Genomic DNA, 21,433 nt, shown 5'->3' on the forward strand with positions numbered 1-21,433 from the left:
TTGGTTGCCAATATTCGGCCAATATTGGACCAATATTAACAACCGATGCTTGGCGAACCCGTTACATCCCAAGCATCAGCCCATATTGGTCCAATATTGGGAGTCAATCGGCGCCCAGCACGGCAACCAATATTGGACCGATTAAAGTCTATTGGCAATTTCTCACTGGGACGTGTTGAATATTTTATTTAAACAATTATTACAAATAACTGGAATACATTTTTTTAAAAGTATAATTGTATAAACATTTGTTTAAAAAAAACTAACACTTTATCTTTATTTTTATAAATAATATTCATTTGTTAATTAATTTTTATAAATATTTATTTATAAAACGTCAATTTATCCAAAATACTTTATATTGGACTCGTTAGATGCGGATTTCGTAGTGCTTTACAGTACTAACTTCAGAATTGCGTTAACTTTATTTTGTTGTAAAATATTTCAATTTTTATTAATTAAATAATTTATAATTTGAAAACAAAAAAAACGTCATTTTTCTCGATTTAGTTATTGAAAGTACACATCTTAAGCTTTCTTTTGGTACAGAAAAAAAGGAAAAAAAGGGTCCTTCTTGAAAAAAAAATTTTTAATTTTAAAAAAAAAGGGTTAAATTTTGAATTTTTTTTTAAAATTTTTTTACCATTTGAAAGAGCGTGAAAAAACCTACTAAAAACATAAAGGTCAAAATTTTTTTTACTTTATAATATAGAAGCTACGATTTTTTAGAAAACTCACTGTTCATACTTATCCAAAATCTTCAACCCCCTCCCCCTTCTACAATTTTTTTTATAAAATTTCATAATACTTAGTGGTTTAAGTACTCATACATAGTACTAAATACTGTGAAAATATTAGCCCGATCCAACAACTTGCAATTTTGACATTGGTACACTTGAGAAATTTTGCCCCACGTATATTTTATTAGTTTGTACACCTGTCTTCAGCCTTACATACTTGGCTATACCCAGGCGGAAAAGTCGGACGAATGTCGGAATTTACAACCGGCTGGGATCCGCGCCCGTACAGAGCGCAAGTACCGACGGTCTGTACCGATTCGGATCTGAAAAAGCAACCGGCGCGGTACAGATTATGCTCCGACTGTCGGATCCGTCTTCCCACTATTGTCAGTACTGGCTCGGTACTGGATTTCTTCCGCCGGCGGATCTTATTCTTCTGCGGCGTCGGAAGAATGACGGATATGTTAAGTCTGTACTGGCTCGGTGCTGGGCCGGATCCGACTGCGGATGTCGTCATTTATTGTCACATTATAAATCACATTATAAATTTATTTTCAATAAATGTGTCATAACTAAATAATTATTACAATAATTAATTGCATTATTTTAGAAAATAATGATTAATTAATAAATGAATTTAATTAAAATATTAAGTAATTATTTATTGAGACTTTTTTCAAAATTAAACAATTAAAAAAATTTGTTGTGCACTTATACTTTATAATTATTATAAATAAATTTATAATATTAATATAAATTTATTATTATTGAGATATTATTAATTAATAATATTGAGAATTAATAATAAATTATTAATATTAATAAATATTAATAAATATTAATATTCATGTTAATAATTTATTATTAATTCTCAATAAAATTAATGTTAATTAATAATATCTCAATGATAATAAATTTTTTATTATTGTGATATTAATTAAAATTATTAATATTATTATGTTCAAAATTATTATATTGAGATACAATTATTTAATATATTATATAATAATAAAAATATAGCTGTAGCATTGACGCGTAGTTATTCGACAAGTTTTATTTGAGCTAGTGAGACTTGAAAGCATTTAAGGTTTGAGAGTCCCATGCGAGCGTAGCATAGTGGTTAGCGTGCGAGATTTCGGTGTGTAAATATTCGGTTAGGCGTAGGTTCGTACCCCCAAGCGTTAGGATTTTTCAAATGTCTATGTAATAAAAAATTGCGTTTAAGTGTATAAAAAAATGTGTAAAGTGAACTGTCAATGAATTGTCATTAGTATTTATCTTTTGCAATTAATTATTATTTTTTGTATTGATATTTGTTGAAATTATCATTTGGATCCGACCCGGTTGTCAGTCGGTAGAATGCCAGCGCTCGGCTGGCTATTAAATGAAAAATCCACGGTCGGTAGAGTGCCAGGTCCCAGCCGGTTGAATTATACACGGAACGGCTTCTCCCGGCCGGTCAGCGGGCGGTAGAATGCCAGTTCCGAGCCGGTTGCCAGCGCGCTCCTGGCCTAGTCACTATTCGGTAGAATGCCCGTTCACATTCGGTTGGCAGGCGGTTCCGAGCCAGTACAGTTACACCGGCGTCAGTACGGGCTAGGATCCGTGCCGGTTGGAAATTTCCGCCTGGGTACAAGTGTTTATACATTTTTCGTAATTTTCTTTACAAATTTCCTCATTATTAAACTTAATGCTAAATTTTGCGTCTACAGAACGACTTGAAATTAGGAGTACTCGCATTTGCCTGGACCACCCATCTAATGGGTTTTCTCGACAGTGGAGAGGGAAACTGTAGAAAACCTCTCCTGAATACAACCGGTTTATCGACAGTCTAGTTCTAATAGTGTGTACCGGACAATAATCGACGGTACCTCGACGTCAAACCTCCCGCTCAGATTATCTCACGTGCCGGAAAAATACCAAGCCAAATGGGCGCGAACCAAGGGTACTTACCCTTGGTTCTAAAACGTCCGCCAAGCGAGACGACTGAGCTAATCAAAAACACGTATAAATTTCATTCAAATTGATCCAGTGGTTTTCGAGAAAAAACAAATTTTTTATTTTCCTTTTCCCCTCCATAACTCTTACAAAAATGCATTTTTTGAAAAAATATTTGGTGAAAAATTATATTTTAATGCTAACAACATGTAACAAGAATTTCAAATTTTTTTGAGCGGGGGCCGATTTTACATGCTTACTCCGCTAGGCCCTTTAAAAAATGATTCATTAAACTTTGCGGAATATTCATTTAAATTTCAGTTTTAAAGAAAGTTCCTTAAATTTTTAAGAATTTATTAAATTTAAAGAGTTAATTAAATATTTGGTAATTACCAAACTAAAAACCTTAAAATAATTAATAGAAACAAAAATTATTTTATAAAATACAAAAAAAATTACTGAATGTGTTTTGTTTCCTATGGAACTCGTTGATTTGAGGGCTGGAAAGTTTATAAAAAATGAATGAATTTAGGGTAAAAAAAAGTTTTGGTAACTTACCTGAAAGGTTCTCTCGGATGACGAGGGTGGTGTGAGGGGGGAGTGGTGAATTTGTCTAGTGATTACCGGCGTCGTTGCCGAAGGGGAATGTTGATCAGAGGGTACCCTCGTCTCTCTTGCTTCTCTTTCGCAGACGGAGCCAGGTGACCAGATTTCGCTCTTCCGACTATTCGTTGAAGAAACATCACTGGGTTTTGTGCTCAAATTTAACGGTGCTTCCTCATCTGTAATTCGAAAATTCTTATTTTTAATTTTCATCTCTATTTCTTTGCTTCGTATCTTTAAATATAAACTGTATTATTATTATTATTTTATTAAAGTTGAAAGAAATTAACAATTTTTCCGAATCAATCTCACAAATAAATAAAATCTCTTAAATAAATCTCTTGATAAGCTCATGGGTTACATATGTATCGACAGCACAGCTGCCCTAATACAGAAACCTGCTTAATCTAAGAAATATTTTCGAAATTAATTCATAATTTCAAAATTATCAAAGAACTCAGAAAAAACGGTAGCATTGTGGAATACGAGCCCACGATCTTTCTATTGCCGCGGTAGACTACTCTGACCACTGAGCTACATGCACTCCGAGTTCCTTGACGTATACTATCCCTTCCTACATTATTCAATGATAATGTAGGAAGTTTCTTAAGGATCCCACCATGCTGATTAGGGCAACTGTGCTGTCGATACATACACGGAAAAACCTTTGAGAAGTCTGTCTTCCCACTGTCACAAAATTTCGCTTCTCACTGCATGGAAAGTCTGATCGCCCGCCACTGGGTGCGTAGCATTACCGTTTTCGATAGACAAACTTCCTAAAAAGTTTAGAAAATTACAACTGAGTACGTTGGTCACCCAGTTTGGGAGTGCAGATGAACAAGTTTAGTGGTGGCGCTGACGCATAAGTTTCGGGTGAGCAGACTGCTTAAAGGTTTTTCCGTGTATGAAACCCATGAGCTTATCAAGAGACTTTATTTATTTGTGAGATTGATTCGGAAAAATTGTTAACTTCTTTCAACTTTAATATTTAATTACCGAATGATAAATTTATTTCCTTCTATTATTATTATTATTATTATTATTATTATTATTATTATTATTATTATTATTATTAATTGAATATTTTGAATTTAATGAAGACTAGTGGTTTATATTGTGAGTTGATCCCCTTTCTGAATTTTCATTCAAAAACTTACAAACATAACCTAAAATTTATTGCCTTTTAGGTACCTTTTTTTGGAGCGCGTCACATAATATATTAAATATTAAACTCATTTAAGGGCAAGTGGGAGAAAAAGTGGTTTTGTGATCAACGTCTCATTTAAAAAGAACAGAATATTTTGAGTCGGGATTTTATTTTTTAGAAAATATAGAGAAACGCTCTGGGAATCGCGTCAAAATAAATATTATGGATGTAGAAGAAACGTAGATTAAAATTTGGAAGTGAATTTTTAGAAATAGACGATGAGAAGAAAAGAATCAGAAGAAGAAGGCATTGTCCTAAAGTGAATTTACGGTGGCTTCTCGATTCTTTTTGCCGACAGGTGGGCGACATGCGAGCGTGCCAGAAGGAGAAGAGGAACGAGAAAGGTGTAAGTGAGAGGGCAAAGGAAAGTAAATAAAGTACCTGCCCGCATTTATATTACTACGAAACAAAAAGGGACGAAAGAAAATCAAAGAAACGAAAAATTCTCTGTTAAAATAAATCAGGGGAAAAAATCCCAGCAGCAGGATGAGACCAAAAAAATATTACATTTGAAAATATATCGAGTGACAGTAATCGTTCATATCATTTGGGCAGAAAAGGGCGGAAGTGAAACACAAAGGAGAAACGTGAAATTGAAAATTTTAAATATATTCAAGAGAGCAAGTCGATTTGAATTTACGAATTTGTCTTTCTACTTTATTATTCTGTATATTCCCAATGGGAAATGCCAGTGTAGTGCCGATGTTCACCACTGGCTTAGTACTCAGACGATTGTTCGGCGTAGTCTAGCCGAGCCTCGACAATTAGTGCTGGCGCAGTACAGAATTTTTGTTTCGCCAAAGCTTGGACAAGCCACGGCGGCAAGTGCTGGCTGAGTATAGAAAAATTGTTCACAACGCTCTTTGCCAACATTGCTTTTTTGACATAAACTTGAAAAAAATTATAAAAAAAGTTTATCAATGTTTATAAATATAAATTTATTAAAAAAAATTAATATTTTACTTTTCAGTTGTTCATTTTTTATTCTTATTAAATTTCATAATAACAATTTAACACAATTGTCTAATTTTGTAAATAATAAATTATTTAAACAAATTAAAATTATAAACAAAATTTAAACTTTAATGTCAATAATAATTTGGTTCCTATTAAAATACTATTATACTTCTTTTACTATGAAAAAAAAATTATTAAAAAATTACCACGTAATTTAAGAATTACGTAAAATGTTAAATGCAATAAGTAAAGTAATTTAATTTAATTATTAAAAATTTAGTTTAATTTATTTTATTTCAATTTATTATTTCTAACGTGTCCCAATTTTTTTCTCATCTTTGACTCAATAGTTGTATGTCTGAATGATACTGAGATATTAATACTTTACTGTACACACGTGTCGTTAGCACAGTGGTTAGAGCGTTAGTCTGTTGGTCCGTAGGTCGTCGGTTCGATTCCCCTCGTCAGCAATTTTGTTTATTTTCATAGGTTTGCGATATTTCTAGATTCCAATCGTTAGGTACTAAAATATGAAAATCTAATGCACACTTACTGTAATTGTTTATTATTTAATTTTTAAATGTTATAAACAATTTTTTTCTACTTCATTTACTATATCCATTGTTAGTCTCCATCTTTAATACAATTTCTTTAAGAAGAGAAATATTTTATGAATAATAACTATTTATTAATATTATTTACCATTTTGTTGTTAAATTATTTATAATTATGAATTTACGACTAATTAATAGCAATACGGCATTTATTGCGGCAATATTCTCAGCCAGCACTGGTCCAGTGCTGCGCCAGCGCTGTCTGGCAGCACTGACAGACAGTACTTCGGCAGCGCCAGACGGCGTTATCATCCCAGTGCCATGCCAGTGCTGGCTCTCAGCCTTGCCGCCAGTGCTGCCAGTGCTGGCGCAGTACTACGCCAGTTGTAAATTTCCCATTGGGTTGGAAACGATACTTTGGAAAGTCCTTTGGCGGAAAAAAGGGTATGTCAAAGTTGTGAAATGTAAATAAACCAAAAGGTAAACAAACCAAACACAAAAATCGCACTTTTGTAACAGCCATTTCTCCTACAAAAATTGAGGCCTTGGATCCAATAACTCGCCCGACGCTCGGAGGAACGCGCAACTGCCAGTCAGTGAGCAGTGAGCGCCTCTGGGCCTCTCACTGCTACCCGACTGGTATTAGCGCGTGTCTTCGAGCGTCGGGCGAGTTATTGGATCCAAGGCCTCAATTAATATTTTTACACATTCTTTACAAAAATAGAAAATTAGAGTGTCAAAATGTCCAATGAAATCATTTTTGACTATGAGCAATAAAAAGCAATTAGTAAAATAACTAATTAAAATGACCTGAAAAATAGCATTTTTGACGCGTTGCGAAAATAAAACTGTTTGACTATATCAACCGGACGGATGATGAAGAAGTTCCAGAGAGCGATTGGACGTTCAACATGTGGAAAGAGAAATTTTTCCCTTTCCTCCTTGAAATTACAAGGGAAAGGGTAAAACCTTCTTCATCGTCCATGCGGTTGATATAGTCAAACAATTTAATTTTTGGCGACTTGAGACTTTTTTGCTCTCTGCGCATGCGCAGAACTTACTAAGAATGCATTGACTAGGTGCGGTTGTTATGCTGTGCAGTTGTGCAAATGGAATATCTCAGAAACAGTTAGTTATAGAGATGGGGTTCCAAAGAGAAAAATGTTTAGTTTTTATGTACGAACTTACTGCAATATGTTAAAAAATTATATGCAAGCTTTACAAGTAAAAAAATAAGTACATTGGTTTTTAGAGGCCAAAAGTAAATATTTCTCTGCCTGATATTTGTTAAATAATTAATAGACCTTTGTACTTAACAAAGTAAATTTTTTTAATATCAATTCTATGAGGATTAAGCTTTAAAAAACTGCCTTGGTTGTCCACATTTAGTGTATACTTTTTTAATAAAGTGTTTTATTGTAAAAAATGTACCTGTTGTGCAATTGTTACAAGTGATAATGAGAACGGATATTTTTTCCAAAATTCAGCAGATTCGTTTGAAATGTAAAATATTTGTCAAAAATGTAATCACACTCATTTCTTATGAAAAATCTCATGGTTTTTCTAAATTCGTCTTCAAAATTAATAAAAAAAAAATTTTTAAGGGGGAGTGACACCTTGAGGCCTCTTTTGAACCGGTTTTTCATGAATTTTTTTAAGACACGGGAATAAAGTAAACAAAATTTGGTTTTGAGGGATTTATTTGTTAACTATTTAAGTTTACAAAAATTTATTTATTCGTAAAAAAAGTTTAAATTTGTTGTCTATAGAGGGCGCCGAAGTTGGTCTCCTTTCTCTGCAGAGCAAATCGGTGGGCAAGATTCCGGTTAGACCGTTTAATCTAAATCAAAAATTCAAAGTTTTTCTGAATCTGAGATAGATTTAGCTTTCAAGTACGTAGGATATTTTAAAAATATTAATTTTGGTGTATTTAGCAGTTGTTTGAAGTAAAAAGTCGATTTTTAGGGCGAAAATTTGTCAAAAAATCTGTTGCCAAAAAAAAAAAAGAAACCAAAAAAAATCCGCTACGTACTCGAAAGCATTATAGTAAATGACGATCAAAAAAAACTTTGTCCGAAGTCAATCCGATCAAAACTGTTCCTAGCTAGACTGCCCACCGTTTTGAAAAACGTCATTTCGAGAAAAACGCGTTTAAAGTTTTGAAAGCACTTGAAGCGCTCTTGGACACCTTTTGCAGATTTTGATTTTTTTCACATAAAATAACTTCGAAATCATCTCTAATGATATAATTTCTATTCTACACATTATAAAGTATCGTTTAAGCAACAAAAAAAAATTCGATTTTTTTTTCGGGTCAAAGGTGTCACTTCCTCTTAAGTTTCTTTCATTTCGAAACAATATTAATGCTGCCATCTCTATGGAACTGTCACATACTATTACGTTGAGTCAAAAATTAAAAATAATTAATAAAAATGGTTATAAAAAATTATTTGTCTTCAATTTAGAAATTTTATAGATGATTTTTGGTATTGTAACAACCGACATTCACTTTCTGCAGTTGTTACAATTTACACGCTGTCACTCAAATGATTCTAGTTAATTAAATAATAGATATAGAGCTAAATCAATTATGGCCTTTTTAAACTAGATAATATACCTTTGATTTAATGTTTGACGAAACAAATTGGAGTTAAACTCTAATTACAGTAACTGTTTTTATCAAAATTGTAACAACTGCACCTAGTCTCCCCTAATCAAACACTTTCCATTTTTGTAGAGAAAGTGTAAAAATGTTAATTTTTGTAGAAGAAATGGCTGATACAAAAGTGCGATTTTTGTGTTTGGTTTGTTTACCTTTTGGTTTGTTTACATTTCACAACTTGGACTTACACTTAATGAACGAGGAGAAAATTTTTAAATTAAAAGGAGCAAAGTAATTTAAAAATTTTAAATCAACAGTACTAATTTTTGAAAAAAATTTGTAACCAAAAATAAAAATCCTCTTTGAATAAAATGCGATGAAGTCAAGAGAAAAGGAGGGCTGCAAGTACTCACCGAATTTCGCTTTTTCTGGTGTACATCTACGGGGTGATGTGGCCCTCGCAGGACTCAGAGGCTCAGGATGAACCGGTGAACTGGTGATGTTCGTCTGTTGAGAGGGGATTCTTGGAGGAATGAGGGAATGAGGTAACAGAAGGCCTACAGCATGGTGGGCCCACCATGCAGTACTCGCCGCATATCCCCCATACATTAAACCGCAACGCATTTCTGTAACATAAGAATCAAGTCATTGAAAAAACGCAGAATGCTATAATATGTATGTACAGGGATTAAGGGCTACAAATTACACATTTTGCTTCATGTCTACTTAAAATTTCTCCTCCTCCCCCTCATCCCACGATTTTACTCACATTACATACAAATTGATAATTTCCCAAATATTCACATGTTCAAATTTATCTATAAAATAAGCATGATATTTTATTGTCTATTAAGAACTTCTTTAGTAAAAAGTAAAATGAGAAACTAGTAGAATATAAGAGAAAGATTTCTATAAAAACATGAAATTTATATTATACCAGAATGTAATGAATTGTAGAAAATAGAAAACATTATCTATTATCACGTTTAGAATTTGTATCAGGCAACACTGTCAAAAGAAAGAATAAAATTAATAAGTTAGTAAAAGTTGCAGGTGTGTAAACTGCGTGAATTTACGAAATATTGTTTTTGTGTACATACTTTTTTTTATAGATATATAGATTATGAAATCAAAATGGAAAATAATATGTATATTTTTTAAAACCTGGAACGTCAAAATTTTTTTGATTATTACAAATAATATTATGGATCATATACTCGTATCGTGAACAAAAATGAATTGATAAAAAGAATAGTGAAAAAAGAAATTAAAAAATAAAAAATACAAGAAGAAAAATAATTAATAAATAAAAAGTAATTTATAAAAAAAGGGAAACAATGAGAAAATTTGAAAAATGTAATAAATAATAAAAAATAATTAAAATTAGGTGAAAAGTAATAGAAAAGAAGTGGAAATATAAAAAATAGAAAATAAATATAACAAGTAATTAAAAATATCAGTAAATCGCTATTCTAGAGAAACTTATAGCTCTTCCAGGTGAAACTTTTTTGTCGTGTAAAAAAGTAATTAAAAGTATAAGTAAAAAATAATAAAATGAAAAAATATAAAGTTTAAAAATATTGTTTGTATCTAAATAGTAAACAAACCTCGTGAGGCAGCTTGCGAGGAAACGGGTAGAGTGGGAAAACGTTGTAGTTCCGGATTGTATCCGGAAACAATGGTGAACGCGCTGAGTCGATCTTGGGCTGGTTGACTCAAGGTGGATGGATTTGAGATGGTACTGCTCGAACTACTGCTACCAATGCCACCTGGACTCCAGGGTGAAGGTGGTAAAACACTGGGACTGTTGGGTGGCGAGAGTGTCGCTGGCGGCGACAATGCTCCCGCTGGAACACCCACCGGATTGCAGTGCAATTCTGGTTTTATGTACCAGGATCTCGACACTGTCTCTGCAATTAATCAGAAAAGAACAATTTTTATTTTCAGTTTTACATCAGCTGTATAGGTGGATTTATTTTCAGAATTTACATCGCATATTTAAGTAGCCAATTAAATTGCCGCTGAATCGTTGTAATTAAAAAAAATTCAGAGCGCAGGCGCTGGAGTAGAGCAGTGAGAGTGAGCGAGACATCGCAGTTTTTCTCTGTTGCTCTCTTTGTCCCCACTCCACACTTGCGTTTCACTCCTCTTTAAACTCCTTTCGTACTATTGAAATATGCATTCAATTCAAAGATATCTATATACGCAATGTAAGTTAAAATTTGCACACGGAAAAAAATTTGATGACGCAAACGAGCAATATTGGGAATATAATTAAAATGAAGAACAACATAACCCACGTTTGGAATTAAGCTTAACTACATTAGCCGAAAGTTTAGCCAATTCAGTGATAGTGAACTTTGGTTGAGTGCAATTCGTCAGCCATATTTGATGTTTATGGAAACCTACCGCTCCTACGGCTCCTACCCAGAAATTTTTTTGACAGCATAAATATCAGTTTTGTGTTTTTTTAGTTTTAAAACAGTATTAATTTCAATAATTTACTTTCATATGGTTATAATTTGAAACATACAATTGAAAAAAATTAAAAATAATTTTAGGGTTAGGTTGTCTTTCAAGTAAAATTCAATATCGCGATTCTAGCGATAATGCCAATATCGCTCGCTCGTTTTTGACGAAATGTTTAGCTGTTATGGCGAAAAATTTCTCCATTTCAGTTGTACTTTTTTTCCGTGCAAGAAAAGAAAACAGTATAAAGGGAAATAAAGAAATATTTCTAAACTATCGATAACTTTTTTCCCACTAATATACCATAATGCTGCGTGCACACTTTACATCATCGCATTTATTTAATTGGAAGAAATTACAATTAGGGGACGAGAAAATCGTTAGATTTTTGAAATAAAAAAGGGCATTGTTTTCTTACCTTATCGCAGGAAAATAATCGTCAATATATATATATATATATATACAAAAATGGAGGAAGAAATAAAAAGTGAAACGAATTGGATATATCAAAGTGCGTGCATCGTTCAAAATGATTAGATAGAAAGATATATAATATCATCCAATGTTGAAGGGACGTGATTGTCCCCGACGATGAGCTTTATAATGTCGTGTGTGTGTGTGAGACGATTTCCATTAATGGCAAAGCTCAATAATGAAAATAATACAGCAAAATCGTTAAAAAATATGTATTGACACAAAGGGCGATAATTTCGTTTTGAAAATCCGGAAGAAAACTATTTTCTGATTTTATCCATTTTATTTGCATTCATACGCATCAAAAGAAAATTATCAGAAGTAATAAACAAATTTCGATAATTAGTTTATTTCAATATTGCTTTGCTTTGAAATTATTTTAGAACTAATTATAATAGAAGCAAATTATTATCAGAAAATTTAAATTGAAAATTAAAAAAATAGGCCAAATTTTTACATATTATTTCAAATGGCACATTATTTTTTCAATAAGAAAAAAAATCAAGTCTAAATTTTTTTAATTTAATGTCTCAATTGATAAGAATTATAATATCAATTCTAATTTATTATTATTAGAGTAATACATTTATTGCCATTACAAGCATTATATAAATTAAATTATTATATAATAATGAATTCTAAAATTAAATTCACGGAAATGAGATTGCATATTATGCCTTTGATCAAGAAATGTTATTTCGCGCGTTTAAATTCAACTAATAAAACATATATTGTTATCTTATATTTTGATTTCTCTTAGTTTAAACAAGTGACACATGAAATTTTTCTCTACGCTTTGGTTGAGAGAACAATACAGGTAGATTTGTTTTTTTGCACTTGTTACAACAATTGAAAATCCAATAATTATTTCATTTCGAAGGTTATCTTTCACGAAAAAAATATTCATGTATTTCTGAGATAAGTAACAAATTTTTTTTTAGAATATTGAAAAAAAATTCAAATTTTTTATATTTTCACGATATATATGTGTAAAAATAACACCTCTTAAAAAATTCAAAAACTTGATAAATATGCCCACCAATAAGTAAAAACATTACTTTAAGTTTGCAAATTAAATTAGTTATAAATAAATTCAAACGTTAATAATAATTTTTGTAAATTAACATTTGATACTAAATCTGTTCATCAAAAAAGAAATTATTTAATTTTTGAAATTATAATTGAAACGGAATAATAAAATGAAAAATACATATATACATAAAAATACATACATTAAAAATAATAATAATAATAATAATAAAATAGTGATGATATTAATAATAAAGAAAATGAAGAAATTTGAGAAAAATGGAAATGTGATATTTGTTAATTATCTTACTAGCAATTATATAACTAAAGTGAATTTAATTGACATATTCCTTAACGTGTGGGCGCTCTCTTCATTTTCTTTTATTATCATTATTAACATTATCATTATCATCATCATAATCATCAGAAATGACGAATGTAAAGTGTATATTGATTTATGAATAAACTTTTTATGCTCCAGTTAAAGTTTACTTAACAAAATTACATTGAATATAATATCAAACGTTGATCGAGTGTGGTTGTTCAAATATAATAAAAGAAATAAAAATTTATAATGGTTTCTAGTTCAAATAAGTATATATATATATATATACCTACGTTTCATCAAAATATATAGAAATATATATTTATGTAAAATTTTAATAAAATTAATTCAAAAAAGGGATTTTTCTATTACAAACAAAATTTTTAATTTTTAATTTCAACGGAAAGAAGAAAATATTTTTTGGTTAAGGCGTACTTGCATTTGCGAAGGCAAAAAATAGGCCCCACTTTAATGTTTTTTTTCACAGTCATTTTATTTAAAATATTAAAAACGATTTTTGCACCTTAAAGTACATTATAAAAACTAAAAAAAGAAAAAATTGTTTCGTTTTTTAACCGTTATTTACGATTCGTAGAGGGCCCCAAACATTGCGATCTCAAATTTGTACGAGTTTACGGTGCCCCGCATAGAGCCTCTCCTGACTGTATAAAATCAAAAAAACAAAATTTGTTCTTTAGTATACATTAATACCTAGTGGACGTATATGATGAAATTAAAGAAAAGTTAAAAAAAACGAAAATGCGGTCCTTTAAAGTCAATTTTTAAGAAATGATGATTTTGATCTTTTCAATTTTTGACTTTAAAAGTACCGCATTTTCGTTTTTTTTTACTTTTTTTTAAATTCATCATATACGTCCACTAGGTATTAATGTATACTAAAGAATAAATTTTGTTTTTTTGATTTTAGACAGTCAGGAGAGGCTCTATGCGGGGCACCGCAAACTCTTACAAATTTGAGATCGACAATTTTTGAGGCACTCTACGAATCGTAAATAACGGTTAAAAAACGAAACAATTTTTTCTTTTTTTAGTTTTTATAATGTACTTTAAGGTGCAAAAATCGTTTTTAATATTTTAAATAAAATGACTGTGAAAAAAAAACATTTAAGTGGGGCCCATTTTTTGCCTTCGCAAACGCAAGTACGCCTTAAAGAGAGATTTTTAGTTCAGTGATATATTATTTACACTTAGAAAAAAGGTTCTCTTATTTAAAAAAAGTTGTTTTAAATCTAATCATTAAATAATTAAATTATTATAAAATCGATAAAATTCAAACTAATTGAAGCTTTTTTGTAACTCAACTGAAGTTTTTAATTTAAAAAAAGCTTCTTCAGTGCTGAAAAAGAATTTTCATATTAATGAAATTTATTCCAATTCAAAAAAAGTTTTTTTAGGTAAAAAATAATTTTTCATTCAAAGAAAATATTTTTACTTAAAAAAATCAAAGAACATTTTCTTAGCTTAGAAATTATCAAGTTTTTTTTAATTCAAAGGAAGCTTCTTAACTCAAAAAAAATTTTAGTTATTTAGTAAACTCTATTTTCTAAACATTTTTTATTATTTAAAACAAAATTTATCTTCATATTTTTTTTTATATGACGCTTTCCAGTGGGATATTTTTTCATTATATTTCAATGTCAAATAAAAAAATCGAATACTTTTACATACTTATTATATAAACTATTAAATATATACTCATTTATATTTATTTTCTATTTTTATAGACGGCACGGCAAAATAGGTTGCGCGCCTATCTCCAACAATCTGCTAATAAGACAATTAAAGCTTTTAACGGCGCTCAAGCATCAAATTACTGTAAAAAAATTATTGTACATTCATGTGGTTATGAAAGCTTTTCGCTGTTAGATTTTTAAAATTAAGATTTGCCTAACGACATTATGATAATATAAAAAATAACAATGAAATAAAAAATAATATTAATAAAGAATAAAAAAATACAAATAAAATAATAATTATAACTATTGTTATACTAATAGCAATATTAACAATAAAAACGATTCTTAACAAAATGTTAAAAATATTAACGAAATAATTAATTTAAATTAATATGTATAGAATAATAATTATTATCATTTTTAATATTTTTTAATTTACTCAGTTAAAATTTATTACATAATATTTCTTCTGGAATTTTTTTGACTTCTCACTGTAGATTAATATAAAATATGTACAACAGAAATCTGTTCCAATAATATGTATAAAGTCTATTTAACAAATCCCAGAATTTAGACAATAAAATATTTTGTGTCACAGGTGAATATTTTACTGAATTTCATAATTTTAAGCCTATAAGATTTCTGTTACAAATAAACCGTTGGGTGTTTAATTTGATTTCATCAATTCAATATTTTAATTTGTGATACATATTAATAAACATACATATGTATACATTTAAATTAAATCAAACTATTCTTTTACATTGTAAATATATTCTTTGACTATTAAAAACTAAATATATTATAATAATTATAACAATATATATATATACATTACCGGAGAGAAATTTTTTATTTCAAAGGTGGAAATAATTGAAGGTTAATACTGTGTTGTATGGAAATTTTGAACCACTTTGAATTTAAAGTTTGCTTCGCATTAACTTATTGGTATACATAGTGTCTTTTTTTAATTAGCATATATTGAATGCCAATATTTTGAGATAAAAATAACTTATTTAATAGTGAATAAGATTTATTATCATAAAATATATTCCACGTGCTAAGATTTTAATTCTTAATCTTTTAAGAAAGGGCTCCAGAAGAAGGGTTACGGGTTTTAGTGGGTCGGGCTGGTAGTAGGTCGCCAGTTTATTAAATATTTATTATAACATTTATTTATTTATCTTTTTTTTTAATATTTCCTTTTGTTTCATTTTACCAACCCCACATAATCTTGGAGTGCGGAATCCAAGGTATCTGTAGGCAGATTTCCCAAAAGTCCCAAAGCAAAAAAAAATAAATAAAAAATAATAATAATAATAATAATTTAAATATATAGGGGAGAGTGGTCCTAAGTTGGCCGCCTAAGCAAATTGCTCGAAAATAGTAACAAAATGAAATTTAATCACTTTGGCAAGTATATATTAGTGTTCAGAGATCGTTTTGCTATAATTTTGTGGTATTTAGAACGTTTTAGAATGGCTTTTGTAGTCTTAATACAATAAATAGTGAAAAGCTGCATTTTGGACATTTCAGAAATAGCGGTCCTAAGTTGGCCACCACTTTTTTTCGCTTGTGTATAAGGAAGAAATGCATATTCTTTTCAATTACGCAGAAATTTTACAAATTTGATACATTTAGGAGAATAAAAACGCATTATTTAACTATTTTTGTTTAGAAAATGAAGCATTATTTTATTTAATTTATTTGCAGTGGTGGATGGCTGTGGAGATAGGCGTTTTTGTACTATGTCTTTTCTAATGTTTTTTAAACCATTTTTTTTGTTTTTGTCTTTGTTTAATTCCTACGTTACACTTTTACGGTCTTTCTTGTGATGAAAAACACAAAAAAGATGTAAAACCTAAATAAAAACAAACAAAAACAATAGGTGGCCAACTTAGGACCACTGTAGATTTTTACAAGTTTCAAATTATTACGCTAATAAACAAAATTTAATTAAAAAATCAACAGAACCTCTTATTACAACATTAAATAAAGGAACTAGCGCACACACTCATTTAGAAATTTTTAATTATTTATCTCTTGTAGCTGCTCTCGAAAAAAAAGAAAAATTAAATTTTTTTGGTCGTAAACAATATTATTGTCCTCACAATGCATAGAAAAATCTTAGATTAAAATTAGGTCCATAAATTATATCATGGTTTATCAATATATCATACCACAAAATTATAGATTCGACCAGTATACCATCTCTGAAAAATGCAGGGTGGCCAACTTAGGCCCACGGCCAACTTAGGACTGCGCTCCCCTAATATATAATATATAATTTTTAATATATATTGACAAATTCAACTGCTGTTATATTATATTATAATATTAATAACAATAATGAGAAAATAATAAAAGCAATTGATTGTGTCACGTCAATTGATTAGAAATAATGTTGTTATATTTTAGATAAATTTTATTATACTCGTATTATTAATTATGATATTACTACATATAATATATACTTTGAATAAGTACAAGAATCGATCTGTTAAATTTAACAAATATCACCTTTTCAGAAAAGGAAGGGACTTATTTTTAAATCATCAACATAATAAAAATTTCCATCGTGTTAATGCTGTAACAGATGGTCTCGAACTTCATAAAATCCTTATTTTATAGAAATGAATTTTCCATTTCTCCAATAGTTTCCAAATGCTTTACAGCAACATTTGTAGACCGACTGATACAAACAACTTATATTATATTTTTAGTCTAAAAATATATATATATCATATTGCATTATTTTCTGATGTAAAAATATTTATAATTATATTATACATTTTATTATTTATATATGTTCATAATTAATTAATTTTTTTCATTTAATTAAAAACGGTATATTATTATTTAACTATAGTTATACAAATACAATATAATATAATTTTTTATATTATAAAAAAATAATAAAATATAATATAATATTGTAGCACAAAATAGAAAATTTATTCCTCTTAAGTTTCAATAGTATTTAAATTTTTTAGAGTAATGCATTTTTTATAAAATATAGTATACAAATAAAAATTTAACGAAATCAAGAAAGTCACTAGTATATAAATGTGAATATTATTTATTAATTATTAACATTATTACATCAATTAGTCTGAATGGATACTATGAAATATTTTATTTACTCAAGCATGAAAATAATTCACAATTTTTTGAAAACGAAACTTTGATTATTTAGATATATTTCTTTTGCGACCTATGATGATGACATCTGTTAATTTAAATGATCTTTTCATGAATTAAATCCCTGATGATGAGTATATATATAGTAAACGATCAAAATTATAATTTTTATCTTTTCTTAATTTGTTTTTATTTTATTTATTCTTCACATTTTTTATGCATCTTCGGTTATAAATAATGAGTAAAAAATTTTGAAATATCAGAATTTAATTTTTGTTTAATTTAATTAAATAATAAATAAATTATTTTTATTGTTACACTTAATATTACAATATTTGTTATTATTTTTATTATTAATATCATTATTGTCGCTTTTGTTATTATGTAAATTCAAAAATTTTTAAAACAGAATAAATCACACTGGTGGCGAATTAAACAATAAGGAAAAAATTATTCTTACTTTAAGATTAAATATATGCCACTGATTTTTGGAATATTTATATGCTATTTAATTAAATACTGAGCTTAAAACTAAAATGTATTGGAATATTTGTTAATTAGATGATTATTTTATTATTATTAATTTTTGAGTTTCCTTTCCTTTCAGTAAAATTTAAAAAAGAGCAAAAAATTATTTTCTTAATTTTTTCACATTTCATTGTACGGACTGTATATTATTATACAACATTAAAAGTCAATTTACATACAAAAAACTATTTAATTTGAAAAATTGTCTTCATTTTTGACTGAAAAATAAAAATATAGGTATTCTTTTTTGTTATATAATCGGTTTTTTAAATTTCTTCAGACATAAGATTAATACTGTTTTAATTTTCGTCAAACTAATTTGGATGAAAATTTGTTTTATAATAAGAGACTTTTCTTTTCTAGTGATAAAAAATACATCTGAAAAAATACACTATTGAATTAACATAACTCCTGTAAAAGTATATAAAGAAAACGTGTTTTACAGAAAAGGAAAGTGAAAATCACTTGGCTTTTTAGCATTTTGAACTAATTTGCAGATTTCAAAAGAACATTTGTATAGCAAAGAGGTATGGAAATGATATATGAATTTAAATAAAATGCATATGGATATTTGTTATAATATATTTGAGTTGCAGAATTTGTTAAATATAATAATAAAATTTGTAAATTCTCCAACTTATACTTTATTGTTGAAAATGTAAATGTAACCAAATCCTTTGAATCAATTTACAAATTTAATATTAATTTTTATATTAAATTTTTTACAGTGATATATATATATATATATACTACATATATATAACTCTATATAACTATATATTAACTGTCAGTAGAGTTAAATTTAAACACCCGATATTTTACTCTTTGTCTCAGTCTGAGATTCTAAAAAAATGTTTGATTTTTAATCCATTACATTGGATGCAAAAACATAAATTTTTGGTCTAAAAATATTTTTTCGTTTACACCAAAATTAAAAAAATATGCTTGAAACTGACTTTCTATAAATAATTTGAATGTTAATTATTGTCAAAAATTCTAGATATTACTAATTTAAAAAGCATGTTGTACAATATATCGTATATAGCATTAACAACATTAGTGTAAAAAATTCTGAATATTAATCATAGAAATGCATTTTGTGCAACATGTAAAAAATTTTTGATTTACTAAAGATTTAATCTGTATAAATACGTTTACGTACAACACGTTTTCTAATCATTAATATTTAGAATTTTTTAATCTAATCTTATTAATGCTGCATTTTTTATTTCACATAAAGTACAGCATTAAGAACGTCAAAGAATGTTGTACAACATATCATACAGTATATTAGTGTCAAAAATCTAGAAGTTAATAATTCAAAAAGCACGTTGTACATCATAACGTATAGCATTGACAAGAATAAATATAAAAAAATTGGATATTAATGATTCAAAAAGTGTAGAACAAGTAAACGGTTACAGAATTTGACAATGAATTCAAAAATTGGCATCAAATGTTGGCAGAAATACAATGTCGTAAGGGGTATTAAAGCGGAGCAAATTTCGGAGTCAGACACACAATTTTTATGATGGTCTAAATTTTATTCAAGAATAATGCAGCATTTGTATGTTGTTATTGGTTTCAATTTGAGATCTCTTTAGATCTATTTACTCTTCTATCTAAACAGAAATTTGCTTTTCGCATCAAAAATCCGTATGCAAAACCGCTATTAAAAAATATTTAAAAAAATTATTCCCTAAAGGATTTTTGGGATTAATAATCATCAAAAATATTAAAACTCACCACACATCTCGTTTCGCATAGATTTTCTCGTTGGGTTTAAAATCTCTTCCTCTGGATCATTCCAGGAAACAAAATTAAAAACTAATCCACAAATGTCAAGTGTCTTCTTGCGTGTACACCACTAACTTGAACTTGAACATACAAAACTTGATAACAAAACTCACAGTCGGTTTTACTTTTTTGACACTTCTTGTATAAGACTACTTATTATAAAGCATGTGTATTAATTTTCTTCTTCTATTTTTTGTTCGCTTACGTAATAACACTAATCGAACTTTCCTCGGCACTTGTAATATCCAAAGTCAAAAAATATCGATTTTTCTTTCTCAAGAATTAAAAAGAGAAAGAAATGATAAACAAGTATCGTTGATGAATAAGAATGTTCGTTGATGATGATGATGATGATAGGAAATTGAGGTGTAAATATTTGTTTGAAAGAAAAAAAAGAAAACTGTTGGAGTGACTTAAGGAATCGACTTCTCTGGGGCCAGTTCTCTGATGGAAGGAACGAGCGTCCCAACGAAGAGCAGGACCCTGACTGACCCCGGTTAGACGAGTGGTCTGTTCCCTTACCTGCACGGTTTTTCTTCGAAATACTAACACAGGGTTGCACACATGGCATCGGTGTTTCACGTGTGCACGTTACCTGTACGCTCCGCCCACACGTGGAGGGGATCATCTTCTCACGAACTATCCTATATGCTATCTAGTCTGATTCTGATCATCCACCTCTTCTTCTGTGTTCTCCCCTCTTCACTCTCTTTATTCTTTTTTATCGCTCCACCACCTTTTCCGTTTCACTCACTACTCTCTTTCACAAAACACCTTTTCTAAACCTCCCACATTGAGAGTTAATACTGCTTTTTCATTCGTCTAGAGAGTCATCACACAATGTGTCTCATGCATTCATTTATCAATCTAATGACAGAGACGATTTTTTTTATTCTTTTTTTTAATAGAGTAGGGTTGATTTTCTTGTGGGATTTTTTATATCACTGACATGGGGTTGTTCATACAATAGGATAAGATGTACATACGGAGTTAAATTGAGTAATATTTTTATCAACTAGGGTTCAGCACCATTAAGTTAGTGATTCTATAACAGATTTACTGGTGATTCTAGAACTGATACATTAGTAATTTTAGTGTTTATGAATTAACTATATTGATTTATTTGTAATCCTCTCACTAATTTATTATTGTATTATTTATTCATTAGTGGTTTTGACACTAATTCATTAGTAATCATATTAATGATTTATGACTGATTATGTCACTATGATTCCATAGTGATTCTGAACGCCCCTAATCCGAATCGGTGAAAATTTCACTATATAATCACTATTAACTTTACCCTATACCCAAATCATTTAAATTTCAGTTTTTGCAGTGAAAATGACTGCAAATAAATTAAATACTAGCA

The 21,433-nt window shown here is 29.0% G+C and overlaps 1 protein-coding gene across 1 annotated transcript in view; it reads right to left on the minus strand.

The window, feature by feature from the left end:
* LOC122506326 (zinc finger protein 629-like) overlaps window positions 1–20,879 on the minus strand; it is a 46,619-nt gene extending 25,740 nt beyond the window's left edge. Inside the window, exons 1-4 of the mRNA XM_043618441.1 lie at window positions 20,011–20,879; window positions 10,209–10,511; window positions 9,015–9,227; window positions 3,237–3,460 (exon numbers count right to left, since the gene is read on the minus strand). Of these exons, the coding sequence (XP_043474376.1) occupies window positions 3,237–3,460; window positions 9,015–9,227; window positions 10,209–10,511; window positions 20,011–20,029 (759 nt within the window). The 5' untranslated portion in view covers window positions 20,030–20,879. The remainder of the gene's footprint in view (window positions 1–3,236; window positions 3,461–9,014; window positions 9,228–10,208; window positions 10,512–20,010) is intronic.
* Window positions 20,880–21,433: the final 554 nt, after the last annotated feature.

The sequence above is a fragment of the Leptopilina heterotoma genome, unplaced genomic scaffold (genome assembly GCF_015476425.1).
Source record: "Leptopilina heterotoma isolate Lh14 unplaced genomic scaffold, ASM1547642v1 Lhet_409, whole genome shotgun sequence".
Lineage (NCBI taxonomy): Eukaryota > Metazoa > Arthropoda > Insecta > Hymenoptera > Figitidae > Leptopilina > Leptopilina heterotoma.